General features: G+C 40.4%; 1 protein-coding gene across 1 annotated transcript in view; it reads left to right on the forward strand.

Annotated features, from left to right (window-relative positions):
* SYN2 (synapsin II) overlaps positions 1-24,547 on the forward strand; it is a 160,508-nt gene that overhangs the window by 50,759 nt on the left and 85,202 nt on the right. Inside the window, exons 2-4 of the mRNA XM_058845281.1 lie at positions 9,271-9,328; positions 11,816-11,907; positions 15,850-16,006. Coding sequence (XP_058701264.1) covers positions 9,271-9,328; positions 11,816-11,907; positions 15,850-16,006 — 307 coding nt within the window. The remainder of the gene's footprint in view (positions 1-9,270; positions 9,329-11,815; positions 11,908-15,849; positions 16,007-24,547) is intronic.

The raw sequence follows: 24,547 nt of genomic DNA on the forward strand, positions 1-24,547 counted from the left end.
TGCCTCTCTCTGACAGAGATTTTTTGGTTTTAATTCAGCTCCTGATTGGATGCACCACGAGCAAATAAAGGGTTTTCACAGCTGCCTGGCAGACTCCTCTGTCAGCAAAGTTCTTTCTCATCCCTGGTGGCTTCCCCCTTGCCACAGCATCCTCACCTTGGGCTCTGTTTTGTGTTACAGATCCCAAGAGATTTACCTGCCTTTGAGCTTTATGGGCTGTTTCTGTGCAGGAATTTTTAAAGCCCACATTCCCAAGGTCAGGCTCACCTGGGGAAGGGAGGTAATGTCCATGTCTGGAGCATTACTTGTGGTGCCAGTTTATTGTTTTGGAAAACACAGTTCACTAAGCAGCAGTACTGGAAAATTCTGTTGTTCCCTAATCTGTAGTGAGAAGCTGAAAAACCTCAAAACACAGGCTCTTGGTTATTTGGCTTTTTAGAGAATATTGAAATCAATAAACCAAGGGGGGGTATTTGAAGTACAGGCAAAATTACTGTATTTGATTGTATTTCAAGATGTAATATTGAACTACCAGGTGGTGAGTTTAGTTTTCTAACACACTTGGGACGCTTAAAAACTGTGAAAAGGTGATACTGGGAAAAACATTTTCTACTTTCTTGGTATCCATTTGCACAGAGAATTATCTGTACAATGTAATTCCCATGGCTGTTGGAACTTGAGTATCTTGGAGTAATTGAGTTTTTGTGGCAGGGTTCTGGACCTTCCTGAGAAAGTGCATGTTTCTGAGGCTCATCCTTCCATAATAACTGATATAATCTTTTTGTTTTCTGCCGAACACGGTGCATGAAATTCTCCTTCCCTTCAGGAGGGGGAAATTGCACTGGAAGTGCCACCCAGCTTCCAGATCCACATTTACAGTCAGGGGAGGCTGTCAGGAAACCAATGGAAACTCTGTGTATGTATGAGAAAAAATCCCACCTTGAAAATATTCATTAATTCACCTGCAAATAGCAGAGGATCATAGAAATCATCAGCAATTAGCAGTAATTTAATCCAGTGGATGTCAGTGATGGATTTCCTTGTGAGCTGCTGCTAATGCTGCATGAAACACATCGAGAGTGCTCTGACTGTTCTGTTAATGTGCTTTTTCTGGTACATTTGAGCAATTTACAAGTTGGGTTCATGCCTTTGGTGCCTATCACCCACCCCTGAGCACAGGCAGGCTCTGAAATATTCCCAATATTTCCATCCACCTCCCTCCTGTGACTCCTGCCCAGGAGGGGCAGGTCCCTCAGAGCCAGGAAATCCAGGGGTTCCATCATGGATCTGTTTAGCAGTGATTGGAAACCAGTCTTTAGCCAATCTCATCTGCATTTCTTCCTGCAGGAGAGGGCAGCAAAAGCCATAAACTCCTTTCCTTCCTGCAGCTGTGCAGGTGCTAAACCAAGAGGAGGTTTTCTGATTCATCCACTCAAAAAAACCCAGGGCAGCACGTGGTTGTCTTGAGTATAAATACAAAAAAACATCAGTTTCAGCTGCATTAAAAAAAAAAACTAAAATTGAAACATCAAATGATGTTTTACACTGGTTATTTGGTCTTTTTGTTCAAATGGAGCCTCAAGTATTCCTGTAATTTGATGTTAATGGGAGTGCATGACTTGCATCTTCCCCCTCTTTCTTTCCTCCCTTTGAGTGGTTCATCCAGAACCCCGGAGAGCTTTTGAAGATACAGTTTCTGAATTAAATTCAGGATCCTCAAAGGTGGAAATTCAAACAATGTCACAGTCCAACACCTTAGGTGTGAAGTAACACTGCAGTGTCTCCAGGCATAACTGATTCAAGTTTACCTCACAGAGTCACACATCTTCCTTACAGACTGAAACACCTCAGAGAACTCAGAATAAATAGAAAAATTAAAGGGATTTCTGATGAAAAAGTGGATTGTATTCAGTCTCAGAGGTTCTTTCACCCCATGCTGGTTTATCTGGCTTTTCAGATGTTGCCAGAAATGACCTCCTGGCAGTGTAAAGTCCTTCAGTTCACTTTATTTTCTTTGCCTCAATAAGGAAAAAATAAACTAACACACCTCTAGATTATCTTTCTAGCTGGTTTGGGTTTTTTTCTGCCACAAACTATTCACCAGGGGCTGCACTGTGGGACATTTTTGCCACTTTTTCAAGATGATGTGCCTTCCTCTCTCAACAGGATTGCTCAATAACTGTTTGTACTCCTTTATCTTGGTTATCAGCAGATGAAATGGAAAGAATGGACTACTTAGTCGGTAGGGAAATGCCAAAATTTGTTACTTTATCTTGGATTATTGTTCCATTTGCTCTAGGAGATAAGGAATTCAGGGCAGCTGGTGCAAAAGATGCAGTTTGAGGCTTGAGCACCAATAAAAGCTGGATTCAGAACAGGAATATTTCGTAATTTGGCTGGCGATGCTCTCCTGTAGAAAAGTTGGAACTTTCTGTTCATCTCATGAGTACAAAATATTTTTATGACCCCAGCCCTGGGAAAGTGTAGTAGTTGTGCTAATGAGTCTAACAGATTTGGAAAAGGTTAGAATATGTTGCATCACGTATTGGGTCTTCTGCTGATGAGGGAATGAACATTTAAAAATACTCTCGTTTGTCATCCAATCTGCAAAAAAGGAGCTCACAGAAGTTACATCGTGACCATAAATCTTGCAGAGAAGTAATGGGCTAATGGTAAATATTACATAATGGGAGGTGGGAGACATCAGCAGCAAGGCAGGCTGGTGTTTGGGCATGAAAGAGGACTTGTTTCACCTCGAGTGGGCAGAAAATGAGGCATTTTCAGTTGAGCATGCTGTTTAAAAGACCCAGAAAACTTCAGTTCAACGGAGACGTTGAGGAGTAGGAGGCACTTCCTCCTGCATTACATCTCCAGTGAAAACACTGCTCAGGCACAGAGCAGAGGGACAAACAGAAATGGGTTGTCCTTCAGATTAAAGCAACAAAGATGCTTCTTGGGCTGGAAAGAATAAAATGGCTCTGTTCAGTTTAAATGATGGGAGTGGAGGGGATTTGATGCATGCCCAGGGATGGGAGAACTCGGCAAAAAAGAAAGGGCTGGTAATAAATTAGGAGAATAAAAAAAGGGATTGAGTTGGAGGTTATGGAAGCCTCTGGAGGTACCACACATAAAGCTGTTGTGAAAGCAAGCCCACCTTTCCAGCAAGAGCTGTGTGCAGCCCAGACAGGGAAATGGAATAATTGCTGCTTAATAAATCCATGTTCTATATTTCTGGCTAGGCTATGGACTATTTTAAAATAAGTTTTTAGAGCTGAATCTCTTTGGACAGGAAAATCCTCCACTGAGAAGGGTTTTCTGTGGGTTTTTCAGGAGTTTGGCCATTCCTGGGGAAGGGAATGGGGAAGGGTATGAGGGTGCATGCAGGAGCTTTGCGTTTTAGGCAAGTTTTTAACAAAGTTCTTGGCTGCAGGCTGCAGAAGTGAGGGCAGGAAATCCTTGCAGAGGAGGAGCAGTGATTCCTGCAGGGTGAAGATTCCTTCTGCCCTGCTCAGTCTGAGCTGTGGGGTGGCTGTGCCCTCGTGGTCCTCTATGAAATGGGCAGCTCAGTGATAAAGGAACCCTGCAGGCTGGCAGAATGAGCTGTGCCAGCCTCAGGCCAGCTGAGATGAACCAGGACAGGAATTCTTGCCTTTGTTCCCAGCAATTCTCTTTCCATCTGTTATGACTGACAGTCTGGTATGGAAATACTTGCTGCAGTGATTTCAGGTACAGAGACAACCATGAAGCCTCAGACAAATTGGCAGAAGCACAAAAGCACTTCTATTTTTCTTTTTTATGAGCAGTTTATTTTCCCCTTCAAAATGCTGGACTGAGAGTGATGAGTGCATCAGTCATGTCCTACCTGGCAAGCTCTGGAAAGAAATGTTTTGTATGAAATAAATCAAATTTCAGTTGGGGTTTCTGTGAGTTGTCACCTCCCAGGGTGGATGACTTTGAAGGACAATCCCTGTGTCCTTTCCATGGCTGTGCTTCCACTGGAGAGGACATTTCCCCCAGCTGAGTGCAGAACAGCAAACCAGAACTGCTGGAGCCATGGAAGCTGCTGGAATAACCTGTCCCAGAGCCAGGGAAATGCAGATTTCCAGCTCCTGCTAATGGGGATTATCATCAATCTAACGAAGCCCAGCTCAGCAGGGAGCACTTCTAAAGCTCCAAGGTGCTCAAAGGAGCACGTCTGCTGTGTTCTGTCATTTATTTGGTGGTGGGGGGCTGCTCCTTCCGAGGCAATTTCTGTATGAAGTAATACCTTGAGAACACATCACTGTTTTATGTGAAATAGTGGCTGGCTCAGGTGCCAGGAAACAAAAAGGATGTGTTTTAAATCCAGACAAGTCTTTGCAGAATCTGAGTAACATTTAGGAATACCAAGGTCTTTCAGAGTCAGGTTTTAAACAGGATATTTTATGTTTCATATCAGTCTCCTTTTGCAGAAATGTGGAACAAGATAATAAAAGAAAGTCCTGAATCAATGTGTTTACAGTATTCTGGATAATTTCTATTTAGGCACAATAACTTCACCAGAGGTGAGTTGTCCAGATGTTGGTACTGTCAGTTGTGACAGAGAAATCCCCCCTGGGTTCAGTGGGTTATGGTTTAACTCCCATAAAATAAAAATGCTGGGCAGATCTTATCATAAACTTGTTTTTCTTAACAGCATCTTGTGGTCTGCCTGTATTTACTGAAGTCTTTTTTAATTGAACTAATGAACAAATTATTTGTAATCCCATTTGAACTTGAAGACTGAGCTTGAAATCTTAACTTGAAGACAAGATGTGGTTTCTCTTCAGCTTTTTCTGGTCTGTCACTGGGACACTTTTTAAGTCCATGGAAATGTGGCTGGGTCTGTGTCATTTGTCTGTCAGTGCCTTTCCATGCAGTTCACTGCTAATTCCAGTGAAGCAGTCATTTATTTGGGAATATTCTGTGTGTGCATACACACACACTTTATAATGAATTAATTTTAAATTATAATTATAATTATACATTATACATTAGACATTAGACATTATATATCATATATTATAGATTATAGATTATAGATTATTGATTATAGATTAGATATTAGATATTAGATATTAGATATTAGATATTAGATATTAGACTTTATATATTAAATATTATATATGTTATATTAAACATTATATATCAAATATAATATATTACATATTATATATATTTGCATGGTCTATTATATATTAAATATTGCATGTTATATATTATATGTTACATATTAGACATTACATATTACATATTATACATTATATATTATATTTTATATTCTACATTATATATTTTATAGTCTATATTTTATCTATTATATATATCGATTATCTATTATATATATTATATATTATGTGTTATATGTTATGTATTTATATTAACATATACATACAATTAATAATTATTAATTAACATTAGATATTAATTGATACATAATATTTAATTTTCTAGAATGGTAATAGTAATTGTATTTAATACACATATAATTAATAATTAATGATTAACATGAATATATTAATATATAGATATTAAACCAGGTTGGTCTCATGGCATAGTGAGATTCTGTGGAACTGTAGGTGGATGTTGTGTAGCTGATCAGGGAAATAAATCAGATTTTTATATATATTTGAAATACCTTTAACGACTCTGTTTCATTCCCTGTCCTTGCCAAAGTTCAGTGAGTGCAGTGGGCTCATGTCAGGCTGCCTCTATGGCAGCTGCATATTCTCTGGTGCTTTGATTTTAAATATGAATTTAATATTTCATCAATATTTCAGGTGTTTTGAAACAGAGTCATCCCTTCCCCAGCTCTCTGCTCTCTGGGTGGGTTTTGAACGGCAGAGTTGGAGTTTCAGGGGGATGATTTCTTTCCTTTCCCTCTTTACCTACAATGTGCAAACTGCCCAGAGCAGCAGATAAATGTGACCTGATTTGGGGCATGTTTGTTTTTTCATTTCACCCCTGCTGTGAATTTTCACTCACACTGCTCAGAGCCCCTGTCCTGGGAAGCTCTGAGCTGGTTCCAGCCATCCCACACTCCCTGCCAACAGGAATGAATTTTAAATTACAATTGAGTGGAATTCTGAAAATCACAGCAAAACAATTTCATTCCTCAGCTCCCCTCAGTTTAAGAACAAAAATAAATAAATTATCCTAAGTATGTAATGAATGTCATTATGATAGGATTGCCTCTTTCTTTTATTGAAAATGAGAAATAATTCAAGCAGGGCATGGCTGAATTTCCTAGGTAGAGAAAATAAAATGATAAATAGGCTCTGTTTCACTGCAAACATGCTTAGAAATTCTTAAAGTTTGTTCTGAAATGCTCAAGTCATAAAACTTTCAGTTATTTTTTAGAGATACCAAGATAAATTCCTGCAGTTTGTGGCTCAACATTTGGAGAATACAGTGGAATATTTTGTATTTTTTGTAAAAGTTGGCTAAAGCTGCTACGAAGTTGATTCTCTTTAAATGATGGAATGTCAGGTTTGTTTTCAAGCCTCAGATTGCTTAACCTCAGTCCTTACTACTCCTGTTTATTTTCAGTGCTGAAGTCATTTGTTGAAACGTGAATCATGCCAGAGTTTAGCTCTTTGGAGATTGCCTCATTTTTAAGTAGAAAGACCGAATTTAGAGTAATAGCATCTCACTAATTAACAGTTAATGAACATTTTGGTTATCTCACTAACACATACATGCAGTGGGGTTGGAGTAAAGAGTAGAAGAGTGTGTCTTGGGCTCTCTGTGGTTTCCCAGTTCCATTTCTTCTCTCAAAGTACCAGCTGCTGCTATTTGTTAGGGCAGCTTTTGGGGGAGGTTTAATCTCTGGATGGCCAGGTTACTGCTCAAATTTGATGAAACTGAGTATTTATTTTCCAGTATCCAAGAGGCAGCTGCACTATAATGTAGCCAAGATAATTCCATTTAAGTTAAATGTGTCATGAGATATCCAATAATGCATTTACCTCACCTGTTACTGCACCAGAGATAGAACCCAGGAGCTCACTCTGTTCCCAACATAATTCAATGCTGTTGAGTTCATGCAGACCAGAACTGGAGTCTGAGGTATTTTTTGCAGTGGTGAATCTTTAGTTTTTCAGAGAGGTATTGAAGCTGGTCCCTGATGTGAGCTGGGTGCTTTCCTCCCAAGGCACATCCCTGACTGAGAGATCTCCCTTCCTGCTCTGGCACAAATCTCCTGGGTTTCCCAATAAAACATGTCCAGAATCTCCAAAGCTTTCAAGAGGTGATGCTCACATTCCTCTTATGGGATTCCAAACCAAATTTGGAAAGATAAACTAGTGATTAATGACATTCCTGTAAATTAGGTTTATATTTAACTTCTACTTTTAATACTGGCAAAAATATTTGGTAACAGTAAGCTGAGTGTGCACCTCCTATAGCAGAAAAATGGATTTCAAACTTCATCTTTCCTGTGTATTTATTGCAAGAATACAGTTTAAAAAAAACCCCAGTAATGATACAAATACTTTCTTCCTTGTTTTCTTCTTCCCAATTGCCTTTTTATACAGAATTAATGGTTGGGCAATATTTTAGTGTGTGATTTCAGTATAAACATTTCTACCATCCATAATCCATATCTTTAAGAAGTATCCTTAAGGAATATCCTTATTCCTTATGAAATGCTGCCCAAGGCAGTGTTTCCATTTGATTCTTAAGAAATTTCTTTCATCCAATATTGAAACCAGTGGTGAAATTCTTCTGGAGCACAGTGGAAATTAATTATTAATCTATGTATTGATATTGCTTTCATGGGTGAGGGAGATTTCATGTAATAAAATGGCATTTTGTTCCATGTTGGGAATGGCAAAGCTGTTCTTTAACACTCGAGGTGATGTTCTGTGGTGTTCAGGTTTTGAATTGTGAAACAAATTTTTCCTTTTTGCACAAGGAAAAATCAGGGAAAGTTCTCTGAGCTTTGGCTTGAGCAAAGAAAATGCAGAGAGGCTGATGCCATATTCCTTCAACAATGTCAGGGTGTTAGAATAATTCCTTTTTATCAACAGATTTGTCTTTTTTGTTGAAATTCTCTTTTGGTCCAAAGCAGATACATTCAGCCTGAGGGATACAAGGGATGGATTCCTAGAGGAATGTCTGTCTGTAGGGCCTGGATCAGTGAATTCAGTTCTGTTTTATCACAGCAATCCTGGTGCATAATAATGGCTCATAAACTCTCCTTTGCATTAATTATTCCATATCAAGTTAGTCTAGAGAAAGGAAAACTGATGAGGAAACCAACCAGACACTCAAATATCTGACAGCAGAAGTCTCCAGTCCTCTGAGACTTTAAAAGCAATGTAAAGTTTCTAGGCACAGTGCTCCAAACAGCAGTTTTTCTAAAATAACAGTGAGGATAAAGGAGAACATGAGTGGTTGTTGGGAAGTTGTTCACATGGAAATGAAATGAATTTCCACTGGCATTGTTGACTTTGAGAGCAAGATTTACCTGTTTAATAGGACTCCTTTCATAGTATTTAACAACTCTGAAACGTGTGCTTCAGAATGTTTCATCATTTCAGTGCATTTTTACTGCAGTGTTGGGAACCACACTTTTTTACATAAAATATTTATATTTATATAAATAGATTTATATAAATATAAACTTATTTATATTATATTATATTATATTATATTATATTATATTATATTATATTATATTATATTATATTATATTATATTATATTATATTATATTATATTATATTATATTATATTATATTATATTATATTATATTATATTATATTATATTATATTATATTATATTATATTATATTATATTATATTACATTATATTACATTATATTACATTATATTACATTATATTACATTATATTACATTATATTACATTATATTACATTACATTATATTACATTACATTATATTACATTACATTATATTATATTACATTCCATTATATTACATTCCATTATATTACATTCCATTATATTACCTTAAATTTTATTATATGATATGATATTATATTACATATATACTTATTTATATTATATATATACTTATTTATATAAAATGTACAATATTTTTATTATAAAATATTATGGGATGGGATGAAAAATACAAGGATTGCAAGGAAAGGGAATTGTGTATGTGCAGCAGGTAGGTTTAGTTAGTACATTTGTGTGTTTTCAAGACATTGAAGGCAATACAGGAAGTTTTCTATAGACACTGATTACATAAATTCTTGGTTTTCTCTCCTTTTTTTCCTGCAGGGCCAAAGCTTTTCGTGGAAAGAAGGTCCATGGCGAGTATGACATCAAGGTGGAGCAGGTAACTGACTCAACCTAAAACTAAAACATCACCTTAACCTTAAACTAAACTTTTATCCAGTTTTATAACCGGATAAAACCAGTTATTTTTATATCTGTGCATTTATAGAAGCACATCTATTTAATACATGTATATTATTCCTCCCTGGAGGGATTTAAAAGCTGTGTGGATGTGGTTTGGTGGTGGTCTTGGATTAATGGCAATGGAGATTATCTGAGAGGGCTTTTCCAGCCAAAACCATTCCATGATTCTCTGTGCATACATGGACAGATAAATTCACAATCTTTTTACCCTAAACCCTCACAATTAAAGGAATGTGATGGTTTGGGCTGGGGCAGAGTTCATTTTCCCCCCTGTAGCTGCTGCGGGGTTTTATTTCCTCTGTTTCCACTCACAGCTTTGGTTTTATCTCTTGAATTTTGTTTATCCTAACCCAGAGTTTTCCCATTTTTACCCTTCTGGGTCCCTCCCCATCCCTCTGGGTGGGAAAAAATGTGGGGCCGAGGTGCCAGCTGGGGTTAAACCACAACAGCCCTTTTTTGGCACCCAAAGTGGGCTCTTCTTAGGGGATTTTGACCATAATTTTCACAGCATGAAAAACATCTTGTATTCAGAAGTTGTTGCTTAGAGACTGTGAAGTTCCCAGACACTCCATGAATTACGTGTGGCAGTTCTGTATCACTAATTCCCCACTCAGGAATATAAATGTGCTCTGGGTGCAGCGCTGGCATGTGGGGGCTTAAAAAAAACCAAATCCATAATAAATAGGAATAAATAGGGAGATATTTAGAATTTAGGGTGCGCTAGAAGGATGGCTGTTTTATTTAAGCTGAAAGTAAGGATTTAAAGAAGTCTTTTCACTGCTTTTGAGTCTTGAATTCCTCAAATAGATGATGCTGTACGGAGCAACAGCCCTTGAGTTGTTTTGTCCTTGGATTTTCAAGGAGCGAGGGAAAGTCATCATTAACTGTGGATGCAGCTGATGTAAATTCACTGTCATGGTCCAGCAGCCACTCTTTCCACCACGGAATATCTGCTGCCCTGGGCTGGGGAGCAGGGAAAGCTGGGCCAGGGGGCTTCAGGAGTTTGGAGGGAGAGGCAGATTTGTCCATTCACAGCCAGGTGAGAGCAGGCAGAGCCATCGCTTGAACAGGAGTAAAAACTCGGGCTAGCCCTGGAATTCCCTTCCTGTGCTGCACTGTGGGACCAGGGCTTTAATCAGAGAAGGGCTGCAAGTTTCTGAGCCACACGAATCCCTTTGTTCCACATCAACATATAAATAACAACTGCTGCAGTGTCCCGCTGCTGGTACCATTTATAATAGTAATTATTTCATTTTCACACTGCCTTTCTCAACATACAATGGCTTCCATCACACACTAAGCTTTTAAAATGAATTATTAATTAGAGATATCTGAGTAGTCAGTTGGTTGAGCCTGACATTTTCAGTGCCTACACAAATATTTCTCTGTCTCCCCATTTGCACTGTTTTTGCAATGAGCTTGGATGTGTTGTCCCAGCCATCCCAGGAGGTGTGAGGATGGCTGGGTTTAATGAACAGAGCTCTGTGCTGCCAACCAAGCCCTGACTCCAAGTGCCTGAGCTGCAGCAGTGGGAGGAACAGCTCCCAGCTCCTTTCCCTGAGCAGCAGGCTGTGAAATCCTCCCAGATCTGCCCGAGGAAGACTTGCAGCAATTCCATTTTTCAGCAGCAGACTAATGAGCATTGTGCCACTCCTCCATTCTGTGCTGCTGTCCCGGACAGCAAAGACACTTTTATTTATCCACCAGAGGACAGCTGGCTGCATTTCAATTCTTCTGCTGGGTAATGTTATTGTAAAGTGCCTTGAGAGTCTAAGCTGGTGAAAGGCTGGGGATAAATGAAAAACATCCTGTCCTTTCCTTTCAAGTAACTGCAGATTCAGAGTATGGGAGCGGCTCCGTTTAAATTCCGCATTTCCAGTGTGAGAAGGCTTTTGAAAAAGTGCTTTCATTGAGAATTTCGTGAGACAATTGCTCATTAGCACCAGATCTTTTAAAAAGAAGAGTAAATGCACATAAAGAAAATCCAAAGGGGTGAGCAGTATGAGGAGCCGCTAAATTCTATAAGAAATGTTATTTTAATTCTGCTTTTGAACTGTTTTCTTCAAAACTTTATGCCAATGCTGAGCCCGTATTGATCTCTTTGATGACATTGTGCAAAGCAGAAATATAATCCCTACATTTCTGTGCAGACATGGAGGAGTAAATCCACTTGCTACTGCCCCATAATCCATTTTCACAACCTTTTTTTACCTTTTGCTCTCTTTGGATGAAAACCTTTTGAAATGAGACATGTGGTACTCGACAGAGACTGCTGGATCAATGCCCTCGCTTTATTTCAAATGTATATTGTCAGCACTTCAGGCCCTAATGCTGAAAATAAGGGAATTAGGAAAATAAAGGTCAAATAAACCAGACTAACTAATGGGAGTCTTTTTTTTCATAGGCAGAATTTTCAGAAATCAACTTGATAGCCCATGCTGATGGCAATTATGCAGTCGATATCCAAGTAATTCGAAATGGCACGAAAGTTGTCAGGTAAGAAAAACTAAACAGAACAACAGCAAAAAAGCAATAAATGTCATCATGTGTGGATGGGAAAGGTGCTGAGTGCTTTGGTTGTGTTTGTGGATTTTGAGTGATTCCCCTCAGGGAAAGCAGAAAATGAAATATCTGATTTGTGACAACCTCTTTGTGACAGGGAGAACACATCTTGACATTTTAATCGTGGGGAAAATGGATTTATTAAGGGAATTAAGTCCAGACTAAAGAATACGCGGTTGGGAGTTGGGGTTATTGATTTGGGGTTGATGCTTGCTATAGAAGGACCCAGATTTGGTGATTTTGTACTTGCCAGGCTTTCCCAGAATAGCAGAATTTATTTCCAACATGGAATATTTCCTATTGAAACAGACCAAGTCATAACACCCCTCTCAGGGCAGTTCCTGGAATCTTTCAGCCTGTCTGAAACATTTTGGTTTAAACACCTCAGATTTCCCAGCAGCTGTTTTGTCTAAAAAGGATGATGCCATTGAAGGCAGGGTAAATTAAACTTTTGGTTTTTTCAATGAGGACATCAACAGCCTCATAAACTGAGGGGAGAAAACAGAACAAAATAAAAACTTAAGGAATTATTAGGAAAGTTATATCGGCAAAATTATTAGCAAAATTATATCCAAATTTTATTTAAATTGTCAGAATGGCTCCTATTTTGGCTGGTGCAGTTATGTGTGAGTGAAGTGTGGAGTTGTTTGGCTGAAAAAATTGAATTTAAAGGCAGAGCCACACAAGCATGTCCTGGATCTTCATGGTTTGCAGAATATCTCTCCGAATAAAAGATTTGAAAATGTCTATTCATTCATGTAAAAGAACCCAAACCAAACAAAAAACAAACAACAACAATAAAACAAACAAACAAACAAAAAAATCCCCAAACAAACAAAAAAAGCCCACCACAAAAAAACAAACAAACAAACAAACAAACAAACAAAAAACACTCCAGGAAAAAATATCCAGAATAAATTTATGCTCCAAAATTCCAACTCTTTAATCTCTGGCATGTTTTAAAAATATTGCAGTTTCATACAAAAACAATGATCTCAGGCCAAATCCTCAAGATTATTTCCTTAGATGAGTGAGAAATTTGATTTCTTTTAGGGCTGGTGGAATTTTTTTACCCAATGATGGAAGTTTTGGAGCCAAGAAATCTTGATTGCTGCTCCCTAGTGGCTTTTCTGTAGTATTCCAAAAAATACTTGAGAAAGTATCGAGGCCAAGTTGCCATCAAAACATTTCAGGAGAAAATGAAGGCTGGGAACCTCCAAAAAATAACATCTCCAAAGATTTGCAGGTCATGAGAAAACTCGGTAAAAGTGCTTCTTTTGTTTGAAATAAAGGACCTTTGTGCCATCAGATAACTCTGAGAATGAGATAACAAGGGATTTTATAACATTTTAGTTTTGGGGGTATTTACCCAAATAGAACGACCTGAAGCTGATAATTTTCCCCCCAATCTGGTGTCAGATACCCAGGAGTGTGATTGGTGCTGTGAGAGGAAGGTGCAGACATGATGGGAGAGCAATTCTCTGTTTCTATGATAATTGGAGATATTTGTTATCAATCTGAAGCCCAAAGCGACCTTGTATCATAGATTTATTAGTTAGCAAAATCATAGAAATTTCTATGACAAAATTTTGCTGGTTTAGTTTAGGAGATGAAAAAAAATATTTAACAGGCCCCAACTTGTTTGTTTTTTGTGAATGAAAATCATACCATGAAAAATTATATCTTCTGTGACAAAATGCTGAGATTTTTGGATCTTGATGCAATTAAAATTTTTCTCCTGACCTGCTTTTCTATGCAGTCACTCCATCCATAATTACAGAACTAGAACAATTATGGGAATGTATCATATTCCTTTGAGGAGCTTTTGCAAAGCAAAACCGTATTTCTTTAATTTTTAATTTTTAAAAAGTACATTCCCTCCATTCCCCAATTGTTTCATTAAATGGGTCTTTGAGAGGACATTTTTTGTACTTTTATTTGAACCCACAGTGCTGTCTGGGATGTGTTATCCCTCTTATTTTAATAGATAAAAGTTGCCTCTTTCTTTCACTGAGGGATCTGCAATTTTGATGAAGGCATCATTAATCCTCTGAGTATTATATTCATGCTGGGCCAGTAAATTGGATTTCCACGTTCCAAACTCTTGGCACCTCCCATGAAACCTCGATCACAACGTCTCAGAGCTCTGCTGCAGATAGTTTTTAGGAATCCTGTTAAAAGGCAAGGATTTCTTTACAGGTTTTTCCCCTTGAGCTTCAGTGCCATTTCAACAACTCTTGACAGCAAATCTTTAATGTTGTTTTTGCCAAATCATGCAGGTTTGGGTTTTTTTTTATTTTTACAGTGGCACCTGTAGGGTGCTCAGAGGAGCTGTGGCTGCCCCATTACTGGAAGTGTCCAAGGCCAGGCTGGACGGGGTTTGGAGCAGCCTGGTTTAGTGAAAGGTGCCCAAAATGAGCTTTAAAAGCTCCCTCCCAACCCCAACACTTCTATGATGCCTGAAATTTAAAAATCCAGCTAATCTACTTGGACTACTGCATCCAAGCTGGGATCCCAAAACTGCTAAAGCAATTTTAACAGGGATTTTAATTGTTTTGTTGTTTTTGTTCTAGCAGACGGAGACTTCCAAATAATTTTGTAATCTTCAGAGTGTCTCACTCCAGTAAACAGCTTGTATTTATTCAAGGCATGTAAATAATTTCCCCAATTTACTATGCTAATTTAATTTGCCCTGCAGTTATACCTCTTTTAGGAGGTTGAAATCTTCAAGCTAGTCAGGGTTTTTTTCCTCTACAAAACTGGAATGCAGAAAAGACTCTTTCAACAGTCAGATTTAGCACTGAATTGCCCCTGTTCTGGAGGCTCTGTCCTGTTGGTTTGTGTTTTTTATTTTCCATAACCTTCTCCAGTAACAAAACATCAGGGTTGGAGTAAGGTGGGGATGGTGTCAGATTTTTGGCAAAGGTGCAGGGGGATAGGCAGGAAACCATGGGGAGCAGCAGGGGAAATGCTGATCAGATACCAGAGAGGAAAGGAAGAAAGGCAGTTGTAAGTCTAAAAATTCATTTTGACAAGTCTCTTGCTCAAAAGTTCAGTTGTGATTCTCCCCATTATGGTTTGATTCCTTTTGCCAGCAATTTGGTTACTTCATCCCTTACTGCCCTTCAAACAGCCTGACAATAATTGTTGGGAAAAATAAGAAATAAAAAATTGTTCCCCCAAATCCCAGGTTTGTGGCAGAACCCTTTGCCTGCTTGAGTTTTGCTTGTCACTGCTCAGAAACTGGAGAGCACAAACCAAGGACACACCCAGAGGTTATAGATGTGATTTACCTGGCAGCAGGAAAACAACCTCAAATCCATGATAATTTATCTCTCCTCTTAATGGAACACTATTATTGAGGGGATGCTGGACAGATTAAGGGTGTTGCAGATTTTCATGAAACCATCATGGCTCTTCCCATTTTTTTATTGTTTCCCTTTGGTTTTCATGTTTTTCATGAAGCCATCATGGCTCTTCCCATCTTTTCTCATTTCCCTTTGATTTGAGTGTGGTTTTCATGTTTTTCATGAAGCCATTGTGGCTCTTCCCATTTTTTATTATTTCCCTTTGGTTTTCATGTTTTTCATGAAGCCATCATGGCTCTTCCCATTTTTTTATTGTTTCCCTTTGGTTTTCATGTTTTTCATGAAGCCATCATGGCTCTGCCCATTTTTTTATTGTTTCCCTTTGGTTTTCATGTTTTTCATGAAGCCATCATGGCTCTTCCCATCTTTTATCAACTCCCTTTGGTTTGAGTGTTTTTCCAGCCCTTCCCTCCTCACCCACCAGCCATTTTTCCCTCTCTGCACATTTTTCAGCTGAAGGAAAGCCAGTTTGGTGGTGGATTATCACCGATATATCTGTTTTTGGCAGGTCGTTCCGGCCCGACTTCGTGCTGGTGCGGCAGCATTCCTACAGCATGGCGGAGAACGAGGATTTCCGGAACCTGATCATCGGGATGCAGTACGCCGGCATCCCCAGCGTCAACTCCCTCGAGTCCATCTACAACTTCTGTGACAAGCCCTGGGTGGTGAGTGCTGATGCCCTGGAGGGGCTGCCCAGAGCAGAGGCCAGGCAAGGGGAAGGGAATAAAGTGGGCATTTATTGAAGACCTTCCCCAGGCACACCTCGGGCAGCCAAAGCCTCCCAGAGGCTGCAGCCAGCATGGACAATGGGCACCAGTTTCTCACACAATTCCCAGTTTGCTCCAGTTCCATAGCGGGGCTCATCCTCCAATTCCAGCTGCAGGCAATGAAGTCATTCAGCCCCAGTTTGCTCCCCACAACTCACTTTTGGTCAGACTTTTTGGGGCCTGGGGCACTGAGGTGTCCCTGAGATCCAGGCCTAGAGAGGAATTGTGTCTGAATAAAACCTGAGGACAGTAACAAACACTGTCTGTGCAGTTTAGAGTTAGGGTTACTTGAGTTACTGGCTTCTAGGTGTACTAGAGCAGTACAGGATCTGAAAAATAGAAAAGCTAAAATCCTAAGGCATCACCATACCTGGATGTACCTGGAAATTTCCTGGGCCTGGCAATTCAGCTGCTGTGAAGACTCTCTTTAATTTCGTGTTTCATTCCCCTCATGAGCACTGATTATCATCTTTCCTCGCTGAGCAGTGAAATAGTGGAAGGATAAACAACCAAATTAAGATATTTAAATATTTTTTTTTCTTTTTTCAAAGAGCCAGTGTGGAGACAGAGAGGAAAAATCTTTGTAGTACAAATAGAGAAATAAGTGAGGCATCCAACAGAAAGCCTCCCCACTGCGAACACGCTTCCTCAAGTGAGGAAAGAGTGTTTATTCACAATTTGTCTGGGAAAAGCAAGCTGAGAATATTTCTCATATTTGTGGCTTTAAACATAATTTGAACAGGCTCTAGCCAGTGTTTTCCTCATTCCTGTGAAATTTTTGGGGCTATGCATTAGCAAGGAAATGTGAAGCGACTCGTTTCCTCATTTGAAAGCCCTTTTCATAATCCTGTGCCTCTGGGGTAGGAGTTGGTGCTTTCAGTTACCCCTGGAGCACTGAGCTACCCTGGAGAGCCACTGATCTTTGCCAGTTTTACTGGAGAAGCCAATGCTGCTTTTCTTGACAAGTTTTGTAGAAATGAAGGTAGAATTTGGTGATCTTTTTGGTTCATAAAGAACTAAACACAGGTTAAAATGTGGTGCTGTAAAAGGTGCTGATCCACGGTGCAGCCACTGCTCCTATAATTCCATTGTGCAACACCTAACACAATTTAAAAAAATCCCACTTATAAATAGCCAAAACTTGACTTTTTCCTCTGGTATCTGGGTAAGAAAAGAAGAGTTGTCAATATTTTTCACATGCAGGGAAGCTTTACTACAATACTTTCTATTGCCTTGAAGATGTTAATTTTTTAAGACTTACTATGAAAATCCCTCCAAACAACTGTCAGCAGTTTTTAACATATACCTCTTACATCTCATTTTATTTTCCTTTTATGCTGCAGTAAACTCCTGCAGGGGGGGAATAAATAATTGATAGAGTATTTACAACTTCTCAGTACACACTGTACATTGCTGAATTCATTATTTTAATGCATCACGTTTTCCAGCTGTGTGGCATTTCCCAGTGCTTTGATTCACTGGGAGCAATAAACCTGGGTGGGGAGGCAAAGCCAGTAGCATTTATATCCAATAAAAAGTAAAGATATAAATATAAATAAAAAAAGATATATATATAATATAAATATATAAATTATAAATATATATATATATATAGAAAATTCCTCCTTACAGACTGCCATATCTGTGTCTTTGTCACTTTTTCTCTGCCCTTCACATGGGTCCTAGTGAAGAGTGTGGGCTTTTAGTGTGAGCACAGAAATAATTTCTGTACAACCACCAAGGGCTTCCTTTGGCTTTTTAACTAGAATATCCTGCCTCGTGTTGTTGGTGGTGCTGGGAGATGTAGAGACCTCTGTGTCTATCCCAGAGCAGGATGAAATCCTCATCAGATTTAGGAAAGGAGAAGAGTGGAAGAACTCATGGCCCATGGAGGGATTTGTGGGATGTCTTGTGCAGGACCAGGAGCTGCATTTCAATGCCCGTTGTGAGTCCCTTCCAACTCAGGATATTCTTTGCTTCTAGAATAGATACCCTGAGGGGTAAAAGCCCATTAACTCAGCCATCTTCATGGATGCTCAGATATTGCAGCAGAATCCAGGCACTGCTGGTTTGGACAATATCATGGTCTGCCTTGTTTGGTTGCACCAGTCTGGTGTGTGCTCCCTGCCTGGGTGAAATCCCTGCTGAAAATGGTTGTGGGTGCCTGGGGTTGCACTCCCCAGGCTGCTCCTGCCTGCTAAAATTAAGGGTACAAACCACTGTGCTCCTACATGGCCATCAATTGGATCCAATCAATTGGATTTGCCATCAATTAACCCCCACTTAAGAGCATGGCAGGGATTTCTTCCTGCACAATCCCTTTGTCAGCACCAGTGACTTGATATTTGTGTGAAAGTTCTCTCTGCAAACATTTCAAGTGCAAAAGCCCCATGGAAAAGAGGGAAGCAGAAAGCTGCATAAAGCCATAAGTAACAATCTTTATTAATTCATGAGAAATAGATTGACTTTCCTGCAGGTAAAATGTGGAGTGGCAGAAGGGAATTACAACTTTGATAACAGCAGGGGGAAAAAAAGGGGGTGTGCAGTGGAATGGGCTTTAAAAGGATGGGAAACTGTTGAGTTAGCAGTGTTAGCCAATGAATCTTCCTTACATCAGAGCAAAATTAGGAGTAGTGTAGAACTGCTAGGAGGGGAAGTGAGACTGGCTATAAAAGGGCTCTCAAATAAAATGAGAGTTAGAACTCAGCATACAAGGTCTTTGGGTTTTAAATTAATGCTGTTCACCATGTCAGGTGTTTGATGTGCTTGGAAGACACAGCTCCAGATGTTCAACATCCTTTCAGCTCCGAGGGCAGGTTCACACTCTGTGCCACAAACTGCAGCACCTGCCCTTAACTCTCCAGGAAAGCTCTTTTTCTACTCTGGCTTTCTGTGCATTTGCCAGTCGACAGTGAACAAATCTGTGTTTGATCTGAGGTGTATTATTGAAAGGTGAGGTGTGGTGGGACGATTGCCAGGAATGTGCTGAGAACAGGTCTTAAAGCTCTCCTCCCTGGTGTCAGGGCATGCACAGCCCCTCCAGATGCACAGCAGAAGTTCAGAGCACCGCACAGCCCTGTGAGAAGCTGGGCTGTGAGCAACCAGGGGGAAGAAAAGGTTGGAATGAGTGTGTGTGGTGAGATGTTTGTGCTCAGAAACATAGCGTGGGGTTATATCAGCACTCGGGTTATTTCACTTCTGTGACAACACTTAGCTCATGGAAAATTCATGGCCCTGGCTTGAGATGGATTTCACTTAAATGCTAGTAAGGATGTCAGAAAGCTGGAGGAAAGGCATGGGTTTTATAAATAAAGACTAAGTTCTTTATTGCTGAGCTCACACAGAGCTGTGGAGGAACCGCTTTAAGATTCATGCCCTCGTTGAAGAATTACTATTAAAACATTAAAATGTTTCAGTCCAGGGTCGTGCTGCAGAGGAATTGTCCTGGGCATGAAATAACCCCATCAAACAAGACTAGAATTTTACCTGGTTCAATTTACAGTTACACTTGAGTTGAGGTGAGGCAAAAACATCCATTGTCCTTGTAGGATTCCCAATTCACCTCACAGTTTTACTCGTGTTTAATGGGGTGAAGATCCTGCTGGAAAGCATCTATGAAAAAAAAAAAAGTAAAGAGGAAAAAAAAGAGCATCCTTAATTATCCAAAGGTAATACCTGATATCATTTAAATGATCTGTTTTCCTTTAGAAAATGTCATTCAGGAATTAAGGGAGGCTCCCCTTAACTGAGGCTTAGGAGCTTTCCCACAGTACATGATGTCGTTGTCCTGGAGGGATTTAGAATTTAAGTTCCATGGAGATGTGGAACTTGAGGACAAGGGTGAGTGGTGCACTTAGAAGTTCATGGTTAGTGCCTGGTCTTGGTAATCCTACAGGGCTTTTCCAGTCTAAATGACTCTGTGGTTCTGTGGAGGTGTGTGAAATAATTGTGGAGGTCAGAAGGAACTGGAAAATGTGGTGATGACATCAGAGCTTTAGGTAAAATCTCATCATTAAACTAAGGAAATAATATTTTTATAACCCCAACAAAACAACGTGCATTAAAAATACAAAATGTGATTTTCCAGTGTCCTGTGCTGAATCTTAAAAAAAATAAATTCTTCCTGCATGCATCCATTTGCATGATTCTTATAATGATTGGTGTGAAACTTGCACGCTGAAGGCTTTCCTTCAATTGAACCCTGCTGGATTTTAGCTTCAGTTGCAAATATTGGTGATAGGGGTGCAGTATTTTTGGAACACCCCAGTTCATTCCCTGCTCACCCCACTGTGTCCAGCAGCTTGCTGATAAACTGAGTCAGGCAGGGAGGTGGAGTTGAGTGACACCAAAAAGGCAAACTCTGATTTAATTGTCAGGGGCTGTGAGGTTCATTGTCTAAGGCTGCTGTAGATAGAATAAAGGGTTGGGTTTTATTTCAGTTCATCCTGACTGTGATGTGATAATTACAGGCATTACAGGGCTGGGTTGGTACTTGCAGGTTCTTTCTGACAGTGATAAACCTTCCAGCCCTGCAGAGATTCCAGAATTGCTGCACTTGTGTAGAGCAGCTGTGCACGACTGAAGAGGAAGAAAACCCTCACAAAATCAGTCCAGTTCCATGAGTGCAGTTCTGGTTCCTTTAGTGCAGAGGAAGAGCATCCCAGCCCCTGCAGCTGGCTGCACATCTGTTCTCCTGGGAGGCTGCAGGGGTGGTGTGGAGGCTCCAAGGATCTGCTGATGCCTCAATCACACATTGACTCTGCTGAAGGAGGGGGCCCAAGCTGTAATGAGCCTCATTTGTGAGCACTGTGACCCCAACTGGCTGCTGCCAGGGGGGTGGAAGGGTCTGTATTTAGGAAAGAGGCAGTGGAGGGAGCCCCAGAGGGATTTGGGAAGCCCAGGTGTGCTGGGCTGGGGCAGAGCTGTCCCAGCCTGTGAGAGGCAGCTGGCTCTGCAGGGATGGGAGCTGCTGCTGGCCCCATCAAAGTGCACTCCTGGCACTCTGCTCCATCACTGCAGGGATGTGGGAACAGAGGAACCAGGCAGGAAGGGTTTTCTGAGCCAGAGCTGGCAGAGAGGGAGGCAGAGTTACCTGGGAAGAAGAGAGCTGGAAGGTCCTGGTGCTCTTCACACAGAGCTCCAGATGGGAACCCATCTTGTGCTGAAGCATCTTCAGATGTCACACTCTGCCCCATTGCAGGAATTTATTGTTATCAGGGCTTTGAAACGTTAGAGAGGTGCCACAGAACACTTGGTTATGCCAAAATTTATCTCCTTTCTCACCCCCAGCTGTCAGAGGGAAGGCTGGGTTTGGCTTTTTTGGTCAGGCCTGGAAGTATCGTAAATCCCACAGTTGTTGTTTGTTTCTTTTCCTTTGGTTTGGGAGCAGACAGCCAAACTCTTTTTTGCAAGTTTGTTGATATTTTCCTTGCTTTGCTCCTCTTGCCAAGCTTACACAACTCTGTGACTTCATGTGCCATGTTCTGCTTTGCATTTCTTTTGCAGATGATTTTCTACTTATGTGTCTTCATCTTTCTGCTCTAGCTGGACATTTAACTTCCCCATTTTTACCTTGTTTTCTTGGAAGGTCTGTTTTAACTTCCCTTTCTTGCAATTTGATGGTTTCTAGTGCTCTTCCTCACCTTGTTTTCTCCCCAGGTTTTTTTCTTGTGCTTTTTCCACTCCCAGTTATATTTTAAAAATCTTGAGCAACAGATTGGGGCACTGGCAGGACATTTGTCAGGACTCTGCAGGGAGGAGCAGAAAAAGAGAGATGAGCTCTGTTCCTTCCAGCTTCCTGTTGACACAAATTATTGAATCTATGCTAATGGGAGACACAACCACGCAGAGGAGATTCAATTTTGTGTCAAAGCATCTTCTGGAGGGTGAACAACAAACAAAATTAATGTGTGCAAGAAGAGAAGCATTCTGAGAACATACTTGCTGTAAATCTGGGATTTTTAAACCCAAATTCCAGGCTGGGTTTAAAGAAAGAATTTCTAAATGTTTATTTCATTAAAATCAAATCCTGTGCTCATTAGCAAAAGTCAGATTTGCACAATAATGCTGAGCAATGGGATAGAATTTGGCTGGTTATTGCTCTCTTTTATATGCCAGAAGGGATCTTGTTAAAGGTCAAGGCTGGAGAATGCTTACCTGCAATCTGGCAGCAGCTCAGATCGAGAAGACATTTAGGGATGCTGAAATGTAATGTCTGCCATCATGATAAATGTTAGAAACATTGAGATGTATTTTAGCCAGTTTTATGTGTTTCATCAGACCAAACCTGGAGGCAGCACTGGACTTCCTCGTTTCAACCACTCTGGCAAGATTGATCTCACTGGCAGGTGAAGGCAGGGCAGCCAGAGGAGTGCAGGGACCTTTTCCTGCCCTTTCACTGCTGAATTTCCTTTCTCTGCCCCAGGTCTGGAGCGGGAGCTGCCTTCTCTCCCAAGCAGGGCAGAGCTGAGACACCAGGACATGGATGGCAGGGCCTGAACAGCCCCATGCTGACATGGGGCAGTCTCTGTATCAAATTCCTAAATGCAAATATTGGCATCAGTGGCCAGTTGTGTGGCCTTCATTCACAGGAATTTTGGATTTACAGGTTTTGAGTGAAATCAGAGGCCTGTGCCTTTCCAGGGCAGCCAGAGAGCAAAGAAACAGGTGTTTTTCCTCCAAGCTGAATAAAAAACCTGCATTAAAAAAACCTGAATAAAACCTGTTTTAATTCTCTGTCAGCCAGTGAAGATTTTGGCCTCTTTGCCCAGTCTGCCACTTAAAGCAAAACATGTTGATGGATTTGTCGTGCGAGATCTGAAAGTAAATTCACAAAACTGTCAGAAGGAAGGTGAAAACATTGTAAACTTTTTGGTCAAAAGACAATTTAATACCAGGTTTGACCATTGAACTGGAGCAAAATTCATAAATACAATTAAGTATAAATGCATAACTAGAAATCTAAATACATGAAGTGTTCCATGTACACTAGTAGTGTGTTTGCTCTTTGCACCTCTTTATATAGTCAGATTAGTTTAATCTAGCCTTGGAATAGGAATGGAATATTCCAGTCTTGGAATAGGAAGGGAACATTCCAGCCTTCCTTGCTGATTTTGCTTTCCTAAAATATGTAAGCTCACCTGAAATTCCTGTTAAAAAAACAAACAAACAAACAAAAAATCCCCAGAGATCCTTAAATAAATCTCAGTGTGATGATGATTTTTCTGTTCCATTCTGTTCCAATACAGCCAGTAATTCTCTGTATTTATCAATCCTTGCTTGCAGTCTCAAGTGCTTTATATATAAACTGAGAATGGGAGCCTTTGGCTTTGACCAGCATTTACTGCCATCAGGATAATTTAATGCAAAAGTAGACTCAGATTTTTTGACTGCATTCCTGAATTTTGTAGTAGGTTGTTGCCACTTTGCCCTGTTCTCCTCTGCACTAAAAAGCAGCAGTGGGAGCTCTTGAAATCCATTACAGACTTTCATTGCATTGAATATTTCTAGGGGCAGAAAATTCAAATGGACTTTTTAACTGTTTCTTACCTTCTAGTGAAAGAAACTGTATTGAAGCAGAGGCTGTAAAGATAATATTTAAAACAGGACTGTAAAGCTGTGGCTCACATCCTTGGTATTGTCTGCTGGTCCTGCTACAGTAGTAGAGACTCAGAAACTCTTTTTGTGCTTGGTTAAGACAAATATCCACACCTGAAGGCCAGATTATGGAAATTAAGTTTGATTTCTTGTATATAATATCTAATATGTAATTAAAAAGGAATCCCATGTGTTATATTCCCTATTAAATGACCTTAGAAAATCATTTTTTCAGTTAAAATCTAGGTTATATCTGATTCTTTGATGTGTGACTGTGCTGACTCAGAGCTGAGGAGAATCAGGGGGGTGAGACTCCTCTTCCAGACACTGGAATTTGTCACCAATCCAGGAAAATCCCTCCTGTTGTGATGGCTCCACCAGGGCAACCCCCACTCCAGCCTCTTGCTCTCGCTCTCCTCCAGTGCAGTTCTCACCTCCACATCTCCCACCAGCACTGGCCTTCCCCTCTGACATTCCTGCGTATTCCACTTCCATCCTTAGCTCCAGCTCCCTCTGAGACGGATGCAAAGTGTGCTGGTTTCTTTTTGGGGTGTGTGAGCACCACCCCTGCTCCCTGAGGTGATTTTAGTGGGTGAAACCCCTGTCTGGCTATCTGCCACCCCAAGGAGTCCTCTGGCTTTCCCTGCTGGGCCTGGCAGAGGTTGGCTGCTGCTGTCTGAGGAATGGCATTGCACCGTGGAAATAAATAACCCACCCTGAAACCCACCCTGGAAATAACCCACCCTGAAACCCACCCTGGAAATAACCCACCCTGAAACCCACCCTGAAACCCACCCTGGAAACCCACCCTGAAACCCACCCTGAAACCCACCCTGGAAACCC

The sequence above is a fragment of the Poecile atricapillus genome, chromosome 9, assembly GCF_030490865.1.
Source record: "Poecile atricapillus isolate bPoeAtr1 chromosome 9, bPoeAtr1.hap1, whole genome shotgun sequence".
NCBI classification, from domain to species: domain Eukaryota; kingdom Metazoa; phylum Chordata; class Aves; order Passeriformes; family Paridae; genus Poecile; species Poecile atricapillus.